Source organism: Tetrao urogallus (assembly GCF_951394365.1).
Source record: "Tetrao urogallus genome assembly, chromosome: 1".
In the NCBI taxonomy this organism is placed as follows: domain Eukaryota; kingdom Metazoa; phylum Chordata; class Aves; order Galliformes; family Phasianidae; genus Tetrao; species Tetrao urogallus.
The window spans coordinates 94,235,359-94,262,921 of NC_136813.1; the positions used below are offsets into that span (position 1 = coordinate 94,235,359).

The following is a 27,563-nucleotide window of genomic DNA, read 5'->3' on the forward strand; positions in this document are numbered from 1 at the left end:
CCTCAACTTTTCCTTGATTATAAATGGAAATAAATACAATAACAAATGGCACTTTATCTATGTAAATTGCCCTGTAAGATCTGGAGAGACATGATGTGTGGTTTGTGGTTAGGGGTGCTTTGCCAAGTATTCTTCTAAAAAGACATACTTTTTCGTATAATAAGTTTTAGTTCTTATTCAGAAGATTTTTCCAATTTATACCATGGAACTTGGTGTCAGCAAAACAACATACTAAAACCATTAACAAAAAAATAGAAAAGAACTGTAGACAGAAACTGTTTTATCATATGTACACATGTACTAACTATTCCAAGCTTAAGTTTCCCAGGAAATTAAGGTCAGCTGTAAAGTTTTGGTCACGGGGTTGCTTTTATCCAAATGTATTATCCAGAAAGCTGTAGTTTATCTTATGCTTTGCTATCATCTTCTTTTGACTGGATGATGTCATTAGCAACTTTGATTTCTATGGTTTCTGGATTTAAAGCTTCTTTCCCATTTTCCTCCTTCAGTGGCAGCTTCCTATCAGAAAAAAAGAGAAATCATGGACATTACAAAAAATAACAAATGATGTGGAATTTAAATCTACAAGGAGTGCATTCTTTATACAGTCCATAGTGCTTATAGAAACATTAGTCAATGAAAATAACACATAATTATTTTATTACGAGTACTGAGGTTCTTTTTTTTTCAAATAAATTAACATTAGTCCCTTCCAGTTCTTGTGCGGATGCATGAAGACATTCAGATGGTATTTTAATTTCAGGAACGTTCCTTCGAGTCTTACAATCGTACAATCCTAAACTCCAGTATCAAGGGAATCCCCACTCGTATTTACAGGAAAGATAAAACACTGATTTCTTTCGAAAAGTTCTAAAAAATCATTCCCTACTGCCGCTAGTTAGCTGTCAAAAATATAGCTGTGAAAAATATGTATGGTTTAGGTAGATGTTCCTGTAATAATATCTCTCGGGCATAGTAGCTATTTATCCTGATTCCAATTTGGGTTTGTTTTCTGTATTTTTTTAACTAGGGAGTAGTATGCATATGCATTTTTTCCATTCATAACAACCATTAAATGTTTCAGTAATCTTCCACTGTGATTGCTTTGATGTCCCAATGTGCTATATTTTATTCTGTATGAGGAATCCTTTAGGAATGTCTTGTAATAACAGCATTTAATGACAATAAACAATACTTAAATTCTCAGTCACATGATATTTCATCTGTCTGAAATTAACTAGATGTTGAACAATGAGCGTAATCTTATCTAAGAAAAATCTACGAGAAAACTAACTTCTTCTGTTACAGTAAAATATGGGATGTGTATCATCAGCTCTCTGGCTTTGAACACAGAGGATGTTGTCAAGCAACTGTCTGTTCCACATGGCACACAAACGAAACAGCCCACAACACAAGACTTGAAAGAATGGAAACAGAAAGCAGAATTTTTTTCTATTTTTGAAAAAGAAAAAAAAATTATGGAGGCAGAGGAAACACAACTCATGAGACACCTGTGTTATAGGCCTAATGAAGCAAAATGAGCTGGTATTAAAAAAATAAACCATATTTAACCAAGATTTATGTAAGATCGGAGCAGTTACTGAAATGATGGTGCTGAAAAGGAGGAAATACATAGCCTAAGTCATAACTGAGCAATTGACAATATATTAAAAGTAAATTTAAATAAAATACTTTTTGAGAAGTGGATTAAGAACATGTCACAAATAATGCACAAGTATTTTAAATAGAAAGATATTGCTAAACTCTGTTGAAAATTACTAGATATAACCAAAATCCAGGTAAATACAAACAGTATGACACAATTAGCCTTGCTTTCAATGCAAGCAAGAAGAGAAATAAAACAAACTACAAACATATAAAGTGTTTATAAATTTTCCTCACTGAAAAAGTCAGTACAGCATTCTGTGACCTTACTGTCTCAAAAAAAAAAACCAACACCTGTGTTTTTTTTAGATATGGTGTGATCAGTTCACCTACTGATGAGGACAATATTTTTGTTATTGTGAAATTTTCCTCTCCTTTTGTGTCAAATATTAATTCATATTTAATCTCTATTATCAGATTCAGTAGTTTCCCTTTTTTAACTAACTAAATCAAGTTTAAATGATTTAATTACATTAGTTTTCTTACACTTACTCACTATATAGCTGTACCTATTTGAAATCATTCTATATTTTTGAGCTGGGCGAGCATTAATTATTCAAATCAAAATGTTTTAAAATTGAAGTATTTTCAAAGAAAAAAAGGACTGGGAAACCTTAAAAGGTTCTTTTTGTTTTTCAGACACTGTCTATTACCAATCAGTAATGTTATTTAGTTCCTCTAGCACTGCATGTGGCCTAATCACAATATTTTGCTGATATTACCCACACAAAATTTAGAATAATCACTTCTCTAATAGATGTCTATTTCATAGGAAAACGGCTCCTAGCCATTTTGATACTGAAATTCACCCAGCTTCCTTAGTATGGAGAAAAAAGTCAACAAATACTAGGAACATAACAATATCAGACTAGGAATCTAATTATAGTATCATGTTGCACGTGGAATTTTAATCACATTTTAGAAATACAGTAAGAAATACACAACTTATATCGGTTTCCTGCCAGTATTATTAAAACTTCTTTACTTTCAGGAAAAAGTGCTTTGTGCTAATCTGTCACAAATGGATCCCAAATATTGCTTTAACAGTGAGTTAAGTTTAAATGAAGGTTACTGAGTAATATGATGAGTAAATACGATGAAAATACTACATTATTGTGGAAAAAAATCTCCTTCTTAGTTATTTTACACAAATTTTTACATTCAAAGCAATATAGTGCCTGGGTACATGTAGCTCAGCTTCAAAAAGAAAATGCAAGAAAGGCTCCCTGAAAGTTAGGCATAAGCTTAGACTGAATTCACATTCAAGAAAGAGACAGGCATCACAAAGGTAGACATCTTGTACTGAAATAATCCCTTTCAAATACATAGACATTTCCTGTCTCCCTCTGTTGAGTACAAATTTTACCTAATTTAAACTGAAGATTTAACTCTACTGTCTTTAAGGCAGCCTAAATTAGCCATAATGAATCCTGCCTTGTATGGACACTACCTGATTGATTCATCCCTGAAGCTCTTCCCTCCTGCAAGCTTAGCTCTTCCCTACAAGATTGCCGTTGCACCTGTTGTTCAGTATGTGTGTGTGTTATTCCTCCAGAAAGACTTACCCTATCGCATCCTCCTTTTCTTCAGTGGCATCTCACCCATTTTTTATATTGCTTCTCTGCTTTATCTGTTATGACTTGTGAATGAGCAGAAGGTCTTGCAGTGTTCCCCTAGAGCCAGTGTCCCTTCAGATGTCCTGACTGCCTGATGCTTTTGACTCATCTATGGTTTCTTCAGTGACACTGCCCTGAAACTTTAGCTAACCCATCTGACCTTCATCCAGCTGTGGCTTGCACTGCTGCCTTTTGCCATTTGTTGTCAGAAAAAAAATGACCAAGAAAGAAATTGTCATCATTACTAGTATCTTTCAGCAACCCTATTCTCTCAGGGACGAATACCCATCAGATACCTTATCCATTATACCTATACCAATGATTTAACTATTTTCCCTGCAACCAGTGACCAGTCCCTCAGTAAGATTATAAAACATTTTTGATCTTAACTGTTTCATGTTTCAGTCTGCCAGCTGTTCTACTGACTTGGACAAGCAGAAAGATCTGAGCTTAATCTTTGCTGCTATCATGTTCCACCACATTTCTATGTCTTTAAAGACATTAAATAATTTGGCACCAGTGGCTTAGCTGCTAATGCAGCCATGACCTAATGTATAATGTATATATATATATATATATATATATATATAATGTAGTTTGTATAATGTTTACAGTTACATTCCACTGACTCCTTAGATAACTTGGTTCACTGCAGTACCCCTCAGTACAAATTCCAAGTATTTTTCAGAAGATTAAAAGACTATTCTATAAGAGTTCTCTCAATATTTGGCACACTGCTGATCCAAGGAGGCAGGCAGGGCCAGGCCCTCATGTTCCCACCCCTCAACATGGCAGGCAGAGCAAGGATGGCAGAGGGGTGTGGGCCCACGTCCCACCAGAGCTGGGCATGGGCTGCTGGGATGGCCGGAGATGAGAGGGGCCTCCTGGGCCATCAGCAGAAGAATAGTAGGAAGGACAGTGAGGATAGGGCAGAGCTGCTCATGTCCCTGGGGTGCTGTCTTCATTAAGAGAATAATAGAAGGAGCTCTATGGGAGTCAGAGTGGTAGAGAAGGCAAGAAAAGTTCCTTAAGATGTTCACTAACATCCAGGTATGTTGAAGAACTCCCACAATTGTTATGTTGCCATCCCATGGCTGATGTGAGTGAGAGTCTGGGTCACAGAAAGAAGAGAAAAATGCCTGGTGATAACCTTGGCCATTGCCCTCGGGGTACTGTGGTTTAGATCAACTACTGTAAAAAAACCACACTGCCGAACTGCACTGCCACAGCACATGGCTGTCATGTACCTCTTTACCTGGCAGAGTGAGGGCAGCCTTGCAGTCAACACTGTGAGTAAGACACTGGGGAATATTGGGCTACTTACTCCGGCTCTGTGAGAGGAGTAGTCTCATTCGGCTCATTTACTGGGCTCCCGTCTTCATGGCTGGTAATTCTTTCATCCTCTGTTCTCATTTCCACTATTGGCTCTTTTGATCCATCTTTCCTAAAAATTATTAAAAGAGTCTGAGTTTTTATCATCATATTAACTACATTGCACTTAACTAATTACCAAGATCTCTTCCCTTCAGAAGCTGGCAGAGAAAAAGTGGAACTAATTATCAACAATTAACACCACTGAGACACACTTAGCAGTGTGTCCTCAATTCCTTGAAGTCTTCAAAGTATCCTGTATGCATGGCTACTTACCTATCCCACAAAAATCATAGATTAGTATCTTAAAAGAGCATTTTGTTTACAAATAAATAATAAAACAATGGATGACCTTCTCATGGGAATAGACATAAATTTGGCTAACATAGTATAGTAAGTATAGAACTTGACGCCCAATTATGCTTGAAATTTTTCGAAGTATAAAGAGCCACTCTTGCAGCATATACATAGCCTAAGTGTGTTTTCAGTCTTCTAAGATTCTGACAGTTTCAGTTTGTGATAAGAACCAAGCCCACTCTTTTCAGATTGGTGGAAGAAATTCTCTGTTTCTATGTGGCAATTCCCCCATTTTAGGAACAGGGGCTAATTTTTCACACACAAGGCAATTAATAACTTTTGTGTCAGTTGGACAATGGATTGTTAAGAGGACAGAACAGTGAGTATTGTCATTACACTTTTGTTGGTAATATGGTCTTGATATGCAAAGCACTGTTTGCATTTAAAGCAGTATTTATTAATAGGACCAGCAAATACTTTGAATCTCGAAAGACAGATCAAAGGATATCCAAGGATATCCAAGATACATCTGATATTTTCAAAATAAAATCTCTTTCCATGTATACATATCAGCTGCAGTCTAAAAACACAGGGTAACCAAATACAGGTGTCACAGAGAGCAGTCAGATTGCTGTGCACCATAGAACAAGTCTCATTAAATCCTTGTCTAATTCATCTCTTATACTTGTATCATTTCTGAAAAGATCACCTTTAAAAAAGCTGCACAACAATCTATTCAGAAAGTACCTGGAAACTTGAGCATCTTCTGGTAATTATACTCGAGGAAATCTACAGGCTAACAGGAGTCTAGCACATAAAAATGTGCAATTGCAAAGTTGACTAAGGAAGAATGCACAGGTAGAATCCTAAAACATATTTTTAATTTTAGATGCATAGTTTGTGCTTATTTATCTATTCAATTGAAATTTGATTTTAACATACATAAATGGATGCCATGCTCATTTCTGTAGACAATGCATGTAACAGAGGCATTTAATTTATGTGCTACATAGGAGTCGGCTGTTCGATAACACTGCCATATAGTTACAAGTGGAGTCATGGCTGTCTGATATCTCTGAAAATATAATGGTTCATAACAGGGCTGGCAGAGGGAACATAAGTTCTACTTGTTTTGTCTGTATATGCACAATCTTATGGATAAATGTATGTTATTGTGCATATTTCATAGTTGAGGAATCGATCCATACAAAAAGTACAAACTGTGTAATAATTAGAAATTATATGGAGGGGAATACTCCTTATGGGAAACATATTTCAGCTTTTCTGTTCCAGATGGCTGTGTGTATGTTGCATGCACTGTATTATCTACATGAGTTACATATGGAACATAAGTAATGACTATACATTTCCCACCAATCAAAATACAACCAAAAAATATCAAAAAGCCACTCAAAGATCCAGAATGTGATCTGACATATTCAAATGTCAGCATCTTTTAGGGAATGGCATTTGGCATGAAAGAAATTCAAATTTTGACCCTTAACACTTAACATTCAAATCAAAGAATAAGGTAAATAAAAACAGTTTCAACTTATTTATAATCAGACTCACTGAAGATAACCACAACAAGGAAAGAAATATAATTAAATAGTATAGTTGTTCTTGCAAAAAAAAAAAAAGTCTCATGGAGGAATTACTGTTACACGACCAGCTCTAGACAACATGGAGTTGCATTTGTGTATCAGATGTTGATAGCAATGCATAAACTGCTGTCAAATGACATTTAGAGCTGCAGCTCCCTGAGGTCTTCCCATTCAGAAGGGGTCTGTACACCAATTCATACGTGGTTACTTCTTGAAAATGAAATTAAAACACAAACTGAAGTGCTGTGCTCAATAGGAAAGGACAGCTGAATCTCAGCCAGAAGCTGTAAATGCTGACTCTATTGAACAGGACACGCTGGCTTCACGCAATAGAAAAACTGTGTTATACTTTCTATGACTGTAACCTGTCAAGAATTAGGAAATACCTGGTTTAAGGCATAACTTCTTTTATTCAGAAACATTACTTGATGTAAATACTGTGTGCCTGCTTATGATTGTTCTGGTTCTGTGCAGCTGTTTCAAAAAGGGTTGAGAACCCCACCAAGAAATCAATCAGGTTACCTCACAAAGGCACAGTGTCTGAATTCCAATAGCCAGAAATAAAACGATAAAAGAGACTTTTACACTTCCAGCACTGGCAACAGAGAACTCCAGTGTAGCTATGAATAATAAGGGTCAACGTATCTGCTCTCCGATCTGCATCTGGGAAAGATGGGTTCTGGGAAGGTGCAGAGGAATGAAGTGCATGTTCTGAATCCTGGGAGAGCTGCACCGCATAGGAGCTGTACTTGTAAATGCTATTTACGCCACAAAATACAGCTTGTCACCGATATTACATCGTACATTTAAAAAAAAAAGATCTTTTAGATGAGCATATGAAGCATATGACAAGAAAATGAAGCTGCCACATTAAATAAATAAATGGAACCACCTAAAACAAGGGATGATAAGTAATCCTTTCTCCGTCTCATCTTTTGGAAACCCTGTGAACACTGGTTCTTTAAAGAACTTATTTTATGCAATCAATAACTGAACTTGTTTTTCCAGAGATTTCACCATCTGCTTTTATCATTTAAGGAAACTTGAACATAAATGACCATTTCATTCCCATTTATCTAGCCTCTACATGAGGTATATTTGAGAAATAGGATTGCTCTTTCTCCTTTATTTTTAGCAAGCATTAACTATTGCCATGAAGAACAATCTTACAAACAATTCAACCACATCCATCTCAGAACTTCTATTTTTAAAAGTAAACAATACTTGTAATTCCAAAACTCTATGGGCAAAACCCAAGATTTTCTAGTAATAGCTATATTTGAGAAACTTTTTCACGTATTTTCCACAAAGCTATGTGCTTTTATTTCCAAATCTACTGGCTCTGCCACAACCACAGGCTAAGTTTTTGGGTATTAGCAGCTCCAAGATGAATTTGTAACAGTGCAGAAATGTGCCTACACTGATCTATGATTGAATTTTTCTTCTAATAGAGTAGCACAAGTGGCATAAGATGGCTGTCTTAAAGTGAAGCATGGTCCACGCTCCTCTTTTTTGTCTTTGTTTCTCCTTTAAGAAAACAGTTGTCCACAAATCATAGAATCACAGAATGTCCTGGATTGAAAAGGACCTCAAAGATCATGTAGTTTCAACCCCCCTGCTATGTGCAGGGTCACCAGCCACCAGACCAGGCTGCCCAGAGCCACATCCAGCCTGGACTTGAATGCCTCCAGGGATGGGGCATCCACAGCCTCCTTGGGCAACCTGTTCCAGTGCGTCACCACCCTCTGTATGAAAAACTTCCTCCTAATATCTAACCTAAACCTCCCCTGTCTCAGTTTAAGACCATTCCCCCTTGTCCTAAAACTGTCCACCCTCACAAACAGACATTCCCCCTCCTGTTTATATTCTCCCCTCAAGTATTGGAAGGCCATAAAAAGGTCTCCTCGGGGCCTTCTCTTCTCCAAGCTGAACAGTCCTAGTTTCCTCAACCTTTCCTTATAGGAGAGGTGCTCCAGCCCTCTGGTCATCTTAGTGACCCTCCTCTGGACCTGCTCTAAGAGCTCCACGAGAACAGTTTTCCAAGTAATTGTAATCTTTTGTAACAGTCCCTTTATCAATCTCAAAATGTTCAAGTTGAACAGCAAGGTTTTTCTTTTAATTATGTTTCTATAATATATAAATAATACTCACAAGTAGGCAGCCTTTCCTTCTTCCAGTTCTTTACTTTTTCCACTTGAACCACTCTTTTTCCCACAAATCCTCCTGGTGATGCACATTAGCAATCCGCATTGTCGTACAAAGAAACAGCTGACATCAGTCACAACAAGGATTAACAAAAGGGCCGCCACTCCCAGGCCAATAACAGCACGAAGTCCAAGACCATTAAAAAGAGTGTCTTGAAAGAAAGAAAATTTGAATTCATTAACAAAATTAATCCTGAAGAAATAAAATTTTCTGAAGTTTTTAAGTCACAGATCAGGAGGCTAAAGGATGTTTACAAATATACCATTCAGAAACTAAAGGAAAGAAGCAATACTGGAAAGTAAGTGCATATACAACACAGTTAAAAAATCCAAGAGCCATCTTTTCTACATAACACTCTCCCACTGCTGAAAATCCAGTATGGTCACAGAGCATAAATCACATTATTCAATAATAAACAATATGATACTTTTAACATTTCAAAACTAAATATATCAGAATGGATCCTAAGAAAAATACTGTACATTTTAAATAATAACAGTTGATGTAAGTTGTCACCTTCCACATTTCAAATGTAATTAATTAACATTGGTGCTAAGGAGAATTACTAAAGAGTGGTAAAACAATATTCTTGTAAAGGTCACTTTTTTAAATTACAGCAGAATGAAGAAGTCAGAGAACATTTTTTTTCAAGGTAATAGTCTGCAAACAGAGACAAACTGCCAAATAAATTAACATGAAGTAAACTAGTTGTATTATTAAATGACTGTCTGGTCAGGACCTCATCTTGTATAGTTTTGAACCTTGAAATACTGTCATACGTTTCAGAATAAATATATTCCACATCTGATGCTGCTTTCTGTAGTTGTACTTTTAAAGCTGCTTATCTAATTTTGTCTCAAATGATACTTCTGTAGTAGACAATAATGCTATAGTTTTCAATACCGTGACTCTGAAGGAACAAATACTGCCTTATGAATTCAGATGACTGCTATGAAGGCGAGGAATTGCATCTGATCAGTAACTCAAGGGAAAAAAACAGAACTCAGTAATGGTTCATGGGCCAGCCTAGTTCAAGAAGGTATCACTCTAGCTCAGGAGTTGGCTAGTGACCATTGCAGGTGTGGTGGTATGTCCTGAGCCGATACCACTGGTGAGGGAAACTTTTACTTTGCACGCTGGTGTAGTGCATCAGCATTCCTTGCTTAGTTTTGCCACGTCTTGGGAGTATGAGTCAGCAGTGCAGTGGTACATTTCCATTTGCAGCTGTCTATGCCTGTTCCAAAAATAAGAGCAAGATTTTTTCACAGCAGAGTACATAAGTACTGTTTCAGCTGACAGACATAAAAACATAAACAATGTGATTTATTAATATAAATGTTTTAACAAGGTAACTGCTATCATCTTTCTCCCACTTTTACAATATACTGCAAATATGAAAATTAAGAAAATATTTTAAGCTTTCATAATTTTTACTCAGCTAATTTTTAAGAAAATGTGTATTTACCTTTTCAAACACAATTTAAAAATAATTTTCTTAATAACTTCTACATCAGTTCATACTAATAGAAATATATGCTTTTTTGATCTATTTGATACTTAAATGGAAAATTAAAAACTTTTTTCCAATTGGAGGAGAGAATTTTATTTTTTATGCAATCTGTTTCATTGTCTACTTATCAGCTGTTTTATTACAGAACTGCTCTTCAGAATGGTATCGTGGTATCATGTAATAAGCCAACACTGAATATATACATTTAATTGGGTGACTGGATCACCAGGTAGACAGATATTCAAATTTATTCTCCCTTTTTAAAAATGCAAAGGAACAGTTTCAAATAAGCAAAATGATGGTGTAGCAATGAAAGGTTGTTCCATTTATGCATTGAAAGTTGACATTTCACACATATTCTTTCTCTTTTTTTAACATCAATAATCCTAGTTAAATATTACAAGTCTAATTTGTTATACATCTTCTAAAACTTACTGTATTTTCATATATCCACCCATTTAACTGGTTGCACTCTGAGTTGCTGTCAACGGCTCAGTGTCCATGAGGAGATGAATAAAGGGGGTGTTCCTTGAGGATACTGATACTGATGTTATTTAATATGTTTGACGGTGACACAGAGAGTGGGATTGAATGCACCCTCAGCAAGTGTGCAGACAACACAAAGCTGAGTAGTGCAGCTGATGCAACAGAAGGAAGGGATACTACACAGAGGGACTTAGACAGGCTTGAGAAGTGGGTCTGTGTGAACTTCATGAAGCTCAACAAGCCCAAGTGCAAGCTCCTGCCACTGGGTCAGGGCAATCCCACACACAAGTACAAGCAAGGTGGGGAGTGAACTGAGAACAGCCCTGAGGAGAAAGACTAGGGGGTGTTGGCTGATGAAAGACCTGGAGTACTGCCTCCAGGCCCGGAGCTCCTAGCACACAAAAGATGTGGAGTTGTTGGAACGAGTCCAGAGGAAGGCCATGAAGATGACCAAAGGGCTGGACACTTCTCCTAGGAAGAAAGACTTTGTTCAGACTGCAGATGAGAAAGCTCTGAGAAGACCTTATAGCAACCTTCCAAATAACTCAGGGAGGTTTACAGGAAAGGTAGAGAGGGGCTTTTTAGACTGTTTTTTTGTTTTGTTTTTTTTTTTTTTTCTTTACTGACAGTGATAAGAAAAGGACTTAGTTATAAACTGAAAGAGGAGAGATTTTTGACTCAGAGAGCAGTGAGGCGCTGGCACAGCTGCCCGGAGAAGCTGTGGTGCCCCATCCCTGGAGGCACTCAAGGCCAGGGTGGATGGGGCCCTGGGTAGCTGAGCTGGTGGGGGCAGCCCTGCCCTTGGCAGGGGTTGGGCTGGGTGGGCTTTGAGGTCCAAATGGAGTCAAAATACCAGCTCCACTTTGTGCCACAGCACAAAAATGTATTTGTATATTAGGTACATTCTTCTTCTAGTTGAAAATACACTTATTTTAAACCATACAAATTCAATGCTATGTGAGTGAAGATGATCTTTTTGTTTGTTTGTTTTGAAAGGTTTATTGTCTACTTGTCCGAGTAGTCTAACAAGACTATAAATAATGATTGAAAAAAAACAATTTTAAGTTCAAAGTTCTGGAGGAGATTTCATTAACCTTCATTAAAATTATGCTAGATTCAAGACAATGTGATTTTTATTATATAAAATGTGGCATAAATAATACAATATACCTTGTCATGATAATGAAGAAAAATGCCAACTTTAAGCAGAGCCACTTCACTCTCTGCTCCCTCAAATTTATCAATGAATACTTACAGAAATAAAACTTTTTAGAAATGTACAAAAAAAATGAAGGAAGTTTCTATAAATGCCATGGAAACTACTGGCAATTTTCAAGGTCTCCTTTATTCTATAAAATGTACTTTTAATTTTCAAAACCATAACTGAACTTTTTTTTAAATAGTCATCTAAATAACAGGAAATACCAATGAAGAACTTTGGCAAGTGGAGCAGAATTTCCCAGTGAAGAGAAATAACTGGAAAGGCAAATTTTATGGGCATACAGATTCAAATTCAGAGTGAATTCTTTTTGGGGGTTTAGATCAGATACATTAAGTGGAAGCAGGTCTGAAGTGAGAATAATCACCAAAATATCTACAGACTATACGAGCATGGTACACTTCATACACAGAAAACTAAAGTTATTGCTTCTGCACAAAAAGACTGGAACTTCATACACAACATTCATATACTCACCCTCATGTTACATAGATCCTTTGACATGACAGAAGTTTTCTGTACTTGTACGGAATCACAACGTATATGTTGAACTGCTTGTGCAATAATAAATAAATAACAATAAATAATAAATAATAAATAAAATAATTGCCAGTGAAGTATGAAATATCCTGTTTGAACAGGGGAGTTAGACAAGAGGAGGACCTCTCCAGAGGTCCCTCACATTTTCAGTCATTCAGTGATTCTAAGTTTTGTTGAAAAACATTTAATGGAGTGTCTTTATGTTCCTTTATTCCCTTCTCCTCATTATCGGTGGACACATAATTAAAGAAAAGAGATGATTCCACTTAGTCCTTAACTTTTATGGCCATTTACATTTTTTAAGGAAAAGAAAAAGCAATTACATAAAATACTTCAGTAAGCTCACAGGGTAGTATCTGACAGATACATTTGAATGGGTGTCCATGTGTGTGCATTATGGGGTATTATACTTGAACCATCATCCTTTCTTTCAGACAGGTTTGAAGCTAAAGTTGGAACTTCTTTTCAGCTGCAGCAGTCAAAAATCATAAGCTAGAGGAGGAACCTGAAGTGCTGCACTGGGTAGTGGGAGGAAAAAACCTTGATCCGGCTTGTCGTCCTCTTGAACTGCCCTAAGCTTGCCAAGACATAGGTTGTCCATCCACAATAGCTATTTCTGCACTATGAATGTTGTCTTTAATTTTTATCAGATCTGGAACATTTATTGGAATCAAAAGCTTCTAAAATTCAGACACTTATTCAAAACCTCTAAAAAAATAACGTATTTCAGAAGTCAGTATCTGTTGATTGGCACTCAAACAAACATTGTACCAAAAAGTCTAACAGCTGTACAAGTTTTCTTTTCTACAGCTAAACAGCATGTACATCATGACAAAAATAACAGCAGCAATGAAAGAATTTATGGGAAATGTTACAAAATTCCAGACAGACAACATGGATCTGAAATACAGGCCCAGTCCAGATATAAAAATGTATGCAAATACCCTACAATGTGTCTTGAAGACGGTGTATGACAAAATACACAAAAGCCAGTTCTTCCTTTTAATCAATGAAATTATTAATTTGTTTTCGAATATTTTGAAATGCTTCCTTCTTTCCTCTGGGGATATATATGTACATTGGAATTTGTACAAAAAAAAAAAAAAAAAACAACAAAAAAAAACAATTTATAGCATCTAAAAAGGACTCATTACTCTTTTATAAATGATATAATAATATATAACGCTTCCTCGCATTTTTTTGTACTGGAAATTGATACACTTCAAGAGTAGCACTTTGCTTGCTGTCTGTCAAAGTGTTCTCCTGGATATATGTGAAGGGAGTGATGTGTGCTGTGATTCCTTTGGTGAGGATGATCAGGATGCAAAGACTCTGTGACACCCAGTGAATCTCCCAAGTAACACGTAACCACATTCACTCACAGAGTGAATTGTATCCTAGGTAGTACATGAGAGCAGTATGTACTGAGCTTTGGTAGCAAAGCCCTCAAGAAAATAGTTTGATGACTAAAGACAACGCTTAAGCTTTGTACAAGAGCTAACCACTACTGAGCAGTCCTATGCCTTACTGAAACAAAAAGGAGAAACCAACCAGTAATCCGCTCTCCTGCCCAAACAAGCTCCAATAATTTGTCTGACAGAGCTGAAGCTGCATGTGCTGATCTCAGTGATTTAAAGCAATAAAACTCGTCTGTTGAGTCAGTAAGTGTCCAGCAGCTACATATCTACCTCCAGAAGAAATAAAAAATACAACACAGTTGCAGTATCAACTTTTAAACAATTGTTATGATGCTGTGCGAACATTTACTGGGATAATGTGTGATGCAAAAGAGACCACTCCAGTCATTAGGATTCTTTTCTATCTCATCCTTTAATACAAAAAGATGATAAATCCATAATCAACAATTATGGAGTATCAAACAGCAAGTCTCAATGTATTTTTTTCTGTAGTGATTTTTCCTTCAACTTCTCCTACGACAGATACTGCTGCAGGGCAGTGTACAAGCGCACAAGGATATGTGCTCTGTACAGCACTAACAAGCACTGACAGACACGCCTGACACACACACAGCTGTGGAAAATACGGGGACATTATTATTGATCCTGATGTAACTGACTAGCAAGAGTGAAGGATCACTCCAACTCTCGTGGCCATAAATTATGTATCTTCACTGAAGATACCAACCAGTTGGCTCATCACCAAGCCTGCCCACAGTGGAGTTACAGAGCTTTAAACTGACTGCACAAGATGCATACACAGTCAAGGCAGTCTGCTGTGCCAGAAACATTACTGACTTGAGAGATGTGAGCTACTCAAAGAAGCATTTCTAAAATTCTATTTATCAGAAATGTTATCCTTTCCTGATACTCCTTCAAGTGAAGGAGTTTTTCTTTACTACGCAGATATCTTCTAGCCAAGAAGTTTTCTGAAATTACTTTTTTCACTTCAGATGAAAATTTCTTTTATGGCTCTTTCTGGGTACTTAATAGTACTCAAATTCTCAATTACTCTAATGGCCTTTTTTTTTTCATTTTTTTCATACAAAATGTCTTAAACGAGATGCAATTGAAAAAGCTAAATAAAACAAGTATTGTAGTATAAATTACAGCTTGAATGTTCCTGTCGAGGATGTCTTGTCTGTGTCTGATTAGGGATAAGAAGGGAAGGGAAATAAAGCCATGTTAAGTAGAAAAAGTTCTAGGTTTGGAACTGAAGTTATTCTTTGGAGCTGTCAATTACATTTTTTAAGCAGAGTTTTAAAAATTACTCCTAGTATCATCAATCGATCTTCAAGCAGCTTCAGAAGCATCTCTAGCACACCTAAAGAGTTATAAGGTAGCTACAGCTCTTTTTGTTGCATATTTGCTCTGCAACTATACTAAATCACAGCTTTTTTTTTTTTTTTTTTTTTGCTATTGTTTACTTCCTTGGGCAACCCTTGAGGAAACAGGGAAGAAATCCCCTCTCTTCCTATAGCAGCAGCCAGACAAGGCCGAGAGAAGAAATACATTTCCAGGGCAATCTGTTTCACACTTCAGCCAGCCAATCAATACATTTTCCCCAGTTTTTTCAAGGCAAAAAAAGACAAGGAAGGAAAGGAAAGCCCCAGCACTTCACATGTATGAGAAAGCATCACTTTTTGCTTTCAAACAAAAACACCTAAAAATGAGGACAAACAGCCTGGTCTTCCTTCCGGTACATTGAGTGGTGAATAGCTGTGCAAAGACATTGAGTTTGTGGAGATTGTGGCATCAGCTCCATGCTCAGGATATTAAAGGGCCTTGAAGAAATGACTGTGCCCCAGTTTCCTCAATCCAAACTGACAACAGATTTACTGAACATCTCTTAAAGGAATTTCTAAAAATCTGTAAAGATTAATTAAGATTGGCGTGTGTATAGAAAACATACAATTATGGGTGTTCTGAGTACTGTCAGTGCATAAAAGATGAAATTATTTTTATTGTGCTAATTGGAATTGGAAAGATTCAAAATTATGTGCATATACCACAGAGACCTGAGAGATTTTTGCATCTTCTTGGTGGATGACAGCTGTAACCAGAGAAATATAGTCAGGAGGTCTCTAAGAGACAAACTGTGTTGGGTCTGTATTTGAAATGATAAAATATTTCAGGCCTGGCAGCACTTTCTTTTAGTTCATTACAGACATATATGCAAACACAGCAGTTTTGAGCTTGGAAGTATTACTTGGAATAATATTTTAAGTGCATAATTATTGTATAGCATTAGCTATAAAAATATAAGTTTAGTATTATGCGAGTTGGCAGTATATGATGCATGTTTTCATTTGAAATAGTTACACTGATACAACTGCAAATGTCAGCAGTTTGACACAGCATGGAAGTGCTGTGCACCACTGCAATTTCTCCGAGCATAAAACACTTGCCTTTTGAGATACAGTTGTTTCAAGAAGACAGATTAAATTGCTGTGCTTCAAATGCTCTGACAGTATACTTATACATATATTTCACAAATTTGCTCTGTTAGTTGACTATCATGGCAGCAATCTAGCGTGAGCCAAACCAAAAATCAGGGAATTTTGATTTAATGATTTTTATTTTTTTCAAAAGATTTGCTATTAGATAAAACACTGAGGTTTACTGTGAAAATGTAAATATTGACACAATACGAAAAAATCTCTCCAGTTAAAAGATAGATAATTCAAGGAAAATAGTATTTTTAAGTAATAAAGAAAATACAGATAGAAATGGTTTAAGTCAGTTTTGTTTATTACAAAAAAAAAAAAAAATGAAGACAGAACTGCACAAAATGTGAACTTTGAATAACAGATGAAAGACACAGAAAGTTACATACATTTCTTGATACTGTGCTGGAAATATGCTGAAGGACATTACATTGACACTATTCAGACATTCTTCAGGGACAAAGCAGAGAGATGACAGCAGGCATTGCATGCATGAAAGAAACCAGTGAACAAAGTGGCAGTGAAACACAAATGTGATGAACTGAAACCATGTAATCACTGTACAAATTAAACTATTTTAAATCTAGATTTTTCTAATTGCCTTTTATGTTGGTTTTGAAACAACAAACTTAGAGAAACAGCGCTGCTTGCAATGTGTTTCAGAGAAGTAGTTTGGGGTATGCTGTATTCATTTTTAATTGCAATTCTTTTGGAAACATTCATTCAGTAGATTTATTTTGCTTGTATTACAGCTGCCTTAAAATGTATCATTATTAAAATTATATGAAAATGACATTTTTACTAGGAGTTGCCTCCACAAAAATGTTGGGTATGAAATAATAGATATTCAGAACCTTTAATAACAGTATCATACTTAGTAATGTAATTACAAAGACAAGAGTGATTACAACTTTTTCTGAGAACTTCAGTCAGTTTATATAGAAAATGAACAAAATGGATATTCCTGCCTCAGCTGCTTGACCTAGTGCCTGTTAACCATTTATAATTAACATATCTTTCATACATACATCTTCCGTACAGGTACTGTTTCTCAACTGGAAAGTTGTCAGATTTTCTATGTTTGCTATTTGACATCATTGACTATATTAGATTTCCACTGGCATTAGAACAAACAGACTTTTCCCTGTAAGTTCCATCACTTACACTTTACGTCCACTATGTGCGTAGCAAAGGAAAACCGAAGACTCCTTATATGCCTGGAGAAATGCGATGGATGAAGTAAAACGTGAGAAGCTCAACAGAGCCCTGGATGTAGCACAGATTTCAGTGATGCTATTACAGACTTTAGAAGCTACATTTGTCTGTTCAACAACTTTGTTTTTCCCCTTTTCCCTAAAAATCCTGAAGAAATGAGCAATGGTAATCATCAACATAATGAACAACAGATAGAAGACTGGAGACTATTAGTCCAGTCACAAATTGTAAATGCATCACTGTTATCTTTTTAATAAAAATTCTTTTGAAATCTTAATCCATTCATCTTACATTTATATATAGATTTGAGTGGAGCTATAGAATTTAGTGCCAGAAGCTTCCATGTTATAACTAATTAAGTAAGGCCCATGTATCTAACTGAATATTAATCATACTTTTACATCTTTAATTAAACTAGTGTATTTGTTTTCATTCTAACTATTTTTCCATGAACATACTTTTCACATTACTGTTTGGCTCTGCACTTCCATCACAACATTAAATGGAATGTTAGTTTGTTCTTTAGTGATGGTATGCTTTGTATATCCTGTGAAATCATATGGACAGACATACTTTATTCCTGATAAATGTATGGATTATGTGGGAAGTATGTGTTTTTATGGGCAGTGTTTTCCTATTTATCTAGACACAGTAATTTATCTTCTAATAACCCTACTGTAAAAAATAAAGGATCATATCTGAAGTTCTGCTAGGTAAATCAAACTATTTTGTAACTTGTCAAACTCAGGAAGCAAGAAGACAACTAAAATCTGATTAGGAAAGAAAACAGCCTTAGACTCAAAAAGTTGTAAACAAAAAGATTTAAAAAATACTGTTCTTTAGAGATATTAAAGAATAATCATTATCCTTCTTTACTTTTCTGCACCATCAATTTAAATTTAAGGCTGTAAGTTCAGTGCAGAGCATTTCAGCGCTTCAGTCCTGCAGACAGTTGAATATTAGCATTTCAAAATATGTGACAATGTTGAAAAATGGGAATACTTTACATTGTCAATCATGAGATCTAAAATCTCCTTCACAATTACTATATTTAAAGGAACAAATTTACTAATCTAACATTAAAGTACTAATGACAGCAGAATATCACATTCAATTTGTGAAGACATATTTATCATTTTAGTACAGTCTAAACTACAATTTAAAAGCTATTCAGTCTTTATCTACCAATCATATTTTAATTTGCAAATGTCTCTTTCCACTTTTCCTTATTCTTGTCTGTAGGAAGACAAGATTTTAAAATCTCCAGTGTCTTCCTACAGAATGTATAAAATACTGCAAAATAATCTTGTTCTCATTGTTTTCAAAAAATGAATTACGATTTTTTGAAATGAAATTCAAACAAAACAGTGTTAATTATTAATGTCAGGAGACAGATGAACAACCCAAGGATATTATCCTCTTCTTCTTCCTTCTCTTAACAGCAGTTTAGAGACATTGCTTAGACTGGCCTGGCTCTCCTGTAACAAAGTCCCTATAATAATTGACTTAATTCATAGTCGGTTGGGAAGGGTAGAGCCAAAGAAAATTAAATATTCACAATGCCTGATAATTTCAAAATGCATAAAGCAGAAGAGCATAAATTGCAGTAGACCAAAATTTTCTATCATTTTACAAAAAATTATGTATTATTAAGATAAATCTACTATCAGTTAGAAAAATGAAAACTGTCTCTTTATCCCACTGGCACTGGTACGCTGAATATAACAGAAAACTTTTCAGTCACAGTGTACATGCAGCTTCTAAAATTTTTCACAGCATTTAATTAGCCCTTTCATAATTATGCTTGGAGAGTGCAGAGCTCATCATTCTCTGTGCCCTAATTCCTATCTTGCCATTTTGTATTCCTGCGTGAAATGGCAGAATGGTAAATTTTTAACCAGTGAAGAACATTTCAAATGTTTACCAAGAACACAGAAAGGTTTATAACATCTTTGGCATACATAATAAAAGTCAGTAGCAGAGCATAAAGGTTTTAGATTGGGAAAATATTGCAAAATAAGGCAAAATTATAATTGGGTTGAGTGTTGACTGTGCAACCTTAATGAGAATGTTTTACTTTTCCTTTTAAGAGATCATCTAAGATTTATTCTAGACATTCTAGCTACCCAGTGACAGGTACTGACTAGTTTTGATGGTATCCGTATTTTGGTTTTCTTTGTTATTCAGCACTGCATTAGCGAGTGCTCTATTGTGTCTGCAAAGGAAAGTTATTTTCCTTAAATCATCTGTTGCCTACCTTACAATGAAAAGAACAGCCTCTTGAAAGGATTTGCTGCTGCCCTGGTTTTACAAGGAGCCACAGTGTCTGTACCACTGTGCTTCTGCAAACTGAGAAAGAGCTCCTTGCAGCAGATTATGATGAGCTTGTGCTGAGGCACACCCAGTGGAGATCAAACAGTTCTCTCTTGATCAGTTTGGACTGAGATTTTCAGAGACTTATAATGAGGCCAGACTTCAGCGGGGATTTTTTTTTTTTTTCCTTTGGAATGTAAGCAGCATCTAATTTCTACATATCTGCTAAATGTCAGCTCTCTGATTTTAAGTACAGATGTACTTGCAGGATGTTTTTCTGTTGCCAGTTTTGCCTGTTTTTTTTGTTTTTTTTTTCTCTGATAATAACATGATGACAGAAATTTTCTAAACTACAGATTTTATAAATGGTTAGAAAAAAACAAAGCTTCTTGCAAAAGTTCCTGAGACAATTCCTCTCTAAAACTATTCAGCATAAGCAATAGCACTTATCGCAGTTATAATCAACTGAAAATATATTTTTGCATTTGGAAGTTTTTTGTAACTGTTAAGTGCAGCTAATGGCTCAAACCATAGTTAAACAAAGAAGTTTTCATAAAATAAAATAAAAAAAGTTGGTGTTAAGATTCCTGTTCTTCAATCAGCATTCTCTCTAGGGACAATAAGCATGAAATAAATAAGTTTTATAAGAATAATAAAAAAAAGTTTTATAAAAATAAAACTAAGTAAAAAAGTCAACGTATACATTCATATTATTGATGTCAAAACAGACTTTCACTCAACTAATTTTGACTGGGAACCAACAGCTTGCAATCTTACAAAATTTGAACAGATATCTTATTCCCTGCCATGTTATGCCAAGCACATGTCAATGCAATTCAGTTCAAATTAGTGAAAAGGCAGTGGGTTAAAGTGATAAAGTACATAGGCAATGTTTGTGAATGAAACACCGGCCCTACTTAATGGGGTGAAAGTTCTTCCGAAGATTGTAAGAAGGCCAAAAATTTCATTTGCTTGAATTCCAGCTATAATTTCATTACATTAAATATGCAGATTTATATACAAGTCTTTTTGTGAATAAAATAAAGTAGTCTTCAGATTTACATGTATGCATGCTGAGGACATCTCACTTATGAGGACATCTTGTGTCAATTTATGACATAAATTGGCTTTCTAAAATGACTTTTTGTTTGTTTATTTTTATGACGGAAAGAGGGTCTATTAATGTTGTATTAATGACTTCAGAGAACAACCAAGAACTAGCAAAACTGACAATAATCACTGTTTCTAAGAAATAAGAATATCCTTTACACTGGTGAAGATATGTGAACTTAAATTTGACCAAATACTTTCAAAGTTATAAGCTAATGGTTATAACCCCCTGAAGAAACAAAAGAAAAAACACCATATACTGTAAATGTATAGTTTTTGCTACACTCAGTAATGATTTGAAGTCAAGTACCCTAAAAAAGTCAACTACGTAGATTCTAATATCAGATATATGCAGGTCAACTTTTACATACATACTTACTAAATCAATTTAGAAAAAAATCTGAGGCTTTGTATTCTTTGTTCCATGCTCCTATGTTCTATGTTACACAGAACATATGTTTTACATATGAAACAGGGAAAAGGCTTCTACCTATTCTGTACTGAAGGTCAAGATTAAGTTCACTGGAATTTCAAGACCAACAAATGCCATGAATTTGAATGTGGCACTGTTCCAGTTTCAGAACTGAGTATGGAAGACAGCAACGTATTTTATGTGCTGAAGCAAGGCTGCAGAGAGGTACACTGAAATTATAGGAAATTAAATTCTGTGAACTAAAGCAACTTGTAGACTACAAATCAGTGAATAAATGATTTTTAAAATCCAGTGGAAAGTACAAAAAATGTCTATATTAAGCACAAAGTTTTAAGTACATGATGGAAGGAACTAGTAAGTATAAGCACAACACTAAAAGCGATTAACAGAGAATCAAAATGCTCTCAAAGAAGTTCAGTTCATGTCATATCTAGAAAACTGTATTACTGAGATAAAAGTCTAGGCAAAGATTTCTTATAACCAAAACACAGTTTAGAAAACAGCATTGACTCAAATCAATCAAATGAAACTGAACAGATCACATTCTCCAACTTCTGTCAGACAGAACATCCACGCATAATCTGTTGAATTTGTTTCAACATTTACAAGTTTACAAAAAACTGGATGAAGAATTTTACATGCATAGACTGAAGAAATTACACTATTCGGGGTCTTATCTTGGATTAGAAATTTTAGAAGAGCTATAGAAAAGTACATTTATTTATGTCTTTACAGGTTTGTGTTAATTTCCTCTAAATATTAAGAGGGAGAGGAAAAATACGTATTGCTTGCCTCATCAACAGCTTCACAACATGCACCAGAAACTTATGACTACAATGAAAGAGAAACCAGCAGCATTCAGCTGCAGGGACTGGCCTCCATTTTCACGTCTAGTAGCTTCACAGCATCTATCTGTGTGGATAGGAAGTGTTAGAGAAAACAAGGGGTGCGAAAGAGAAATATATTGAAAATAAAAAGTGAAAAATTAGATAAAACATTAAAAATAAGGGATCAAAAGGAAAGAAAACAGTGACAGTGGGAAAGAAAAGAAGAAAGAAGAATTAATTCACCAGTAACACTGCCAAATACAATCACTTGAAAAACATCACTATACTAAAAGCATTAAAATATGATTAAAATGTGTATGAAATTGTAACTACTAAGGTGCTTTGGAGCTGTAGAATGGACAAATCTGGATACATTTCTCAGTTCTCAAACCACAAAAAAAAAAGATGTTCCTTAGCAGGAGCAACATGTGGCTCTTCACAGTTGATAAAGTGGTAAGCTCTTTGGTCTAACTTTAAAGCAACTCATTTAAGCATTCAACCTAAAGCATGTGATCAATTCTCTTGAGTTTTCCCTCAAAAGATAGAAAATTATTCAACCATGCTCAACAAACAACTAAATAGTAGCTTTCATGTGTTTTTCGCATTGGAGGTACATGGAAGTCAGGAAACTACAATGCAACACCAATTGGAAATACTGGATATTTGAAGCATTAACAAATAGTAGACTAGGATGACAGAAGAAACTGTAGAAAAAACAAATTATTACATACAGAAAAAGGTTTCCATCATGCCTGAACATAGAGAAAACACAAACATAGTGAGCTGTTTCTTCTTGCCAAAAAAAGTTTATCCTGTTTCTGAATTACTGGAGAAATCTAGAACAGATCATTGTCAAAAGATCATCTTAATAACACAGACATAAGTCCACCCAAAATAGGGAACACCAACGCAATTACCAAGAGCAGCTGTATAATTACTTAGATTTTGACTTTAATACTAGGGTGTGATCAGAACAAAGAGGCTTTTCAAAATATTCAACTTCTTGGATATTCAAGTCTTTACAGTACGTCTGGATGCAATCCAGTGTAATATATGAAGTTTGTATCTATATATATAGCATATATTTTCTACTAACAATTATATTGAAAGCTCATTTTCTGTCAGATGATGTAGTCAAGTTTATACCATGCAGTGTATGTTTAAGCATTTCTATCTCCTTGACTGGATATATTTTTTTTTTTTTTAACTTTTAGGTACAGTGACACAGTAATTATATGGATAGTGAACAGAATTAGTGTAAGGCTAATGTTTCAAGACAGATTTCAAAAGAAATTGAAACGTGGAAAATTTTGTGTAGTGTGAACAATAACCTTGCTTACATTCAAACATATTTTTAAAAAGTGCATTTTAAGAAACTGTAATGAAAATAGATAAAGAGTCTTAAGTCTCCCCAATTTCATTTGAACTGTGATGTTTCTGTTCCTTAATAGAATTATTTAAGCTTGAAAACAATTTATTTAAAGTTAAAATCATAGTAGAGGACAATGAATTAGATTTTAGAACAAATATATTATAGTATCTCTTCCAATCTACTGAGTTCACAGCATAAAGAGAAAGGCAATTGCTAGACAAATCATCATCTCTCTCAAAAAATACACACTAAGAAATGCAGAATGTAAACACTGCCCAAAATCAAAGGTTTGGGGATTTGAATCATATAAAGTTGCTGCAATGCCATTCAAATTTATCTTAAAACACAGATCTGTTGCTTTATGAATATGCTCTGATGGGAAACTGGCTGAATTATGCACTTATAACATGTCTGCTCTTATTCCACAAATACACACCTTGGTGTTACAAAACAAGTAGAAAAGACAGTACTTTACCCAATCCTAATACGTATCCTTACCGTGGTGTTTTTAATGATACAAGTTTATTTAAGAAATAACGATGTTCAAGCTGTTCAGAATTCAAAATCAGTTATTTTTATTAAGAACAGTTTGTTCCTTATCTGTGTATTAAGAAAATTTTTGACAGTAAAAATTTCCACTATGAAAACAGTTTCCAAAAGCTGTTTTCATAGCGTACCTCTTTATATTACTAGAAAATGAACCTAATGATTTTATTGTTTAATACATACTTTTAGAAATCATTAGTATTACAAAGCAACTAGGAACTATTTATGGCAAATATTACATTGTGAATAAGAGTACAATACTTGTAAAGTGTGACTCAGAACTTCAACCTTCAACTTCTTTTTTTTTCTCAATATTCAATACATAAGCAAACTTAAAATGAATTCAGTTGCTGTTGAATCAGAAGTTCTATGAATATAGAGTAACTCTTCAATTATTACTAGTACTTTCTAGCATTCTACTGTTTTTCTAGTATTTGTTAGTAGTAATTTCCTGTGACAGTCATACTGTAAGATCTGTTTTGTCAAAAATAATTTTTTTTCTTGAATTTATTTCTGCCTACAAACATACATGATTGTAGTGACAGTATAAGACTTCCTTTGCCTGATTACATCAGGTAAGTTCTAATAATTTCAGGAGTAATCTCTAGACCTTTTCATGTAAAAACCACTACAGTTTTTGCAGAAAATGGAGCAAACTGAGCTTCTTTTTCACCTAAAGTAAGACTATTTCTTGTCATTTAAAACAATGGTAATCTCCTGGATTTGAAGAGAAAAAGCTCTTACTCAGCAATTTATGTTATTGGCTTGCAAAAAAAATGGCAAATAGGTTTTGTGGGAGGTATCGTCTTGCTGTGGATTTGAATATAGATTTCTCTGGTTGTGATTCCCACCACCAACTATTATTCTCAAAATGTGAGATCACAAAGACATTTAATCTCTTATTTAATAGTAAAGAAAAATTATTCTTTCAGTAAAGCAATACAAGCTGATGACTTTGCTTTACATTTTTAACTCAGCATTATGATCTAAATAACTGTCAGAGAAGTATTCATTTTTGATTTTGGAATAAATGTTCTTCAACCTACAAGAAAATGATGGAGTTAGTAGGTTAACACTGCAGCTCTTCTTTATCTTGGCAGTATGATCAGAGCTGTAAAGGGAGTAATATCCACAAGGCTTTCCTTTTTTGCCTGCAGTTATTTTCCTCCTCCTTTTAGATTTAAATAAAAAGCTAACAAGTCAAAGCTATAAAGGCTTTACAAAACCAAATAATGCTTGAGTTCTGGCTATTGCACAAACTCCTTAGAACATGATAAAAAATCTATGCATGCACTGTATATACTCTTGAAAGTAACGGTTTTGGACTTATACATTTTGGTATTTGTTAAAAATACATATGAACTAAAATACGGACAAAGGGTTTTAGTGCATATTAACATGACGAAAAATCCAAAGACCTTTTTCTCTAGTTCGTTCGTTCTAAAGAGAAGGTTCTCCCAACTAATTTAGAGATTAGTATGTAAATTAGTCAATACCAGTTAGGTTATGAAAAAAGTTCTACTCTTCCTTTGAAATAATTAAGAAAATTCTAAAAGAAAAAATCACCTAGACGATAGATGTGCATCTCCATTAAAATATTGCACGGATTCTTGAGGTCTAATAAGAGATTTGAACAAAGAGATTTGCAGAGTTGTAAGTGAGCACTTGGTAGCTCATCTAGAGGAACTACCAGGTCTATCTACAATCCTCCAACATGTACAGGTGTTCTCTTGTCTTGAAGGAGAAGCTTGTCACTTAAAAATGGAACCAAATGTAGGTATATAACCTTTAACTGTCTTCATAATAAAATCATAAAATTAAAACAGTACAAAACAGATACTCTGTTGGTCTTAAAATTTCTGATGCCCATAATGAAAATTTTGCCTTTGGAAAGGTCTTCAAACTCATGTGCTTTTCCTTTTTCTTTTTGGTTTAAATTTATTGGTGCTTTCCAAGCTGCTGCAAAGTTTCAAGAGCCAGAAAGATACAACCATTCATTCCCAAATGTTTCTGACTGATTTTTAAGTGAGTGAATTTTTAATTCAGTCTTATTCCTTGCCAGGGTACAGAACATTTCGCTTATATTCTTATCTGCCAAGTTTTAAAAATGCTTGCAGGAATGCGTTGTTTTTGAAATGCATTCAATAGTTATCAGAAGACACACAGAAAAACAGATGGATTTTTGTGGAGATACGCATGCACACACACATACACAGGCAGTGCAGTCACAAGTCATTAGCTGAAAATCAGGCCAAAATGTTTTTTCTTAAATGCTATAATTCTATAGCATTTTCCTTAAATGTAAACAGCAACTTAACAAGCCTTGAGCAGTGACTTGCTGTCCTGGCTTAAGTACCTACTGGCAGCCTTTCTAGCTTAGTTAAATTGAAAGAGTCTACAGAAGAAAAAGAACTACACATTCCCCCACGCCATCTAATTTAACTCTTACTGATGCAACTTATCTTTTCCTAGAATTAAGAAAAATTAAAAGAGGCCAACTGTTGACATTACCTCTGAGCTAACTCTGCCTATAAAATAACACATAGTCGGGGATTTGCTTCAAATATGATGACTACTGACTAATTTTTCAAAATTCTCAAAAGGTGATATCTACAGCTGTTTCCTTTTTCGTTACCTACAGAATTGCTGAGTAGAGTTCAAAAACAAGACAACTTTCATTTGCAGAAACACATAGGTTAGTGACTGTGTACAGACGCAATAAAATGCCACAAATATAACTAAGAATTCAATCTGGTCTGCAGAATTCTGTTGTTTCTACTCAACTGAAAGTGAGGAAGGAAGAAATCTGGCTTCGTGTTATGAGTAGAAGACTGGAAAATAGAAGACTGGAAAATAGACATAGAAGGGAAATCTTTGACTTCAGAAATCTAAGGACAGAGAGACACAGGGAAGTCTGGAGCAAAGATCGAAGTAGAGAATACTTAAGCAAATCAGACATTCTTAAGTCCATGGGCCTTTATGGTATACATACAAAAGCACTGAGGGAGCTCGCAGGTATCACTGTAAAGATGTTCACAATAAAATTTGAACAATCATGGAAAAATACCTGATGCCAGCAGGGTAAGGGAGGTGACTGTCCCTCTCTACTCTGCTCTTGAGAAGCCCTATCTGGAGTACTGCATCCAGGTCTGGATGATCCTAGCTCAGGAAAGATGCGGAGCTTTTGAAGAGTGTCCAGAGGAGGGCCATGAGGATGATCAGAGGGCTGGAGCAACCATATTTCAAAGAACGGCTGAGGGTCAGTCTGGAGAAGACTCTGGCTCTGGGGAGACCTCATTGTGGCCTTCCAATATTTAAAGGGAGATTATA

General features: G+C 35.1%; 1 protein-coding gene across 2 annotated transcripts in view; it reads right to left on the bottom strand.

The window, feature by feature from the left end:
* Positions 1–407: 407 nt before the first annotated feature.
* The window catches only part of NCAM2 (neural cell adhesion molecule 2), a gene marked incomplete at both ends in the record, with an annotated part of 250,461 nt that continues 223,305 nt past the window's right edge, over positions 408–27,563 (bottom strand). For both annotated transcript variants that reach the window (XM_079547212.1, XM_079547213.1), the window contains 3 exons: positions 408–519; positions 4,606–4,725; positions 8,705–8,909. In XM_079547212.1, the coding sequence (XP_079403338.1) occupies positions 408–519; positions 4,606–4,725; positions 8,705–8,909 (437 nt within the window). The remainder of the gene's footprint in view (positions 520–4,605; positions 4,726–8,704; positions 8,910–27,563) is intronic.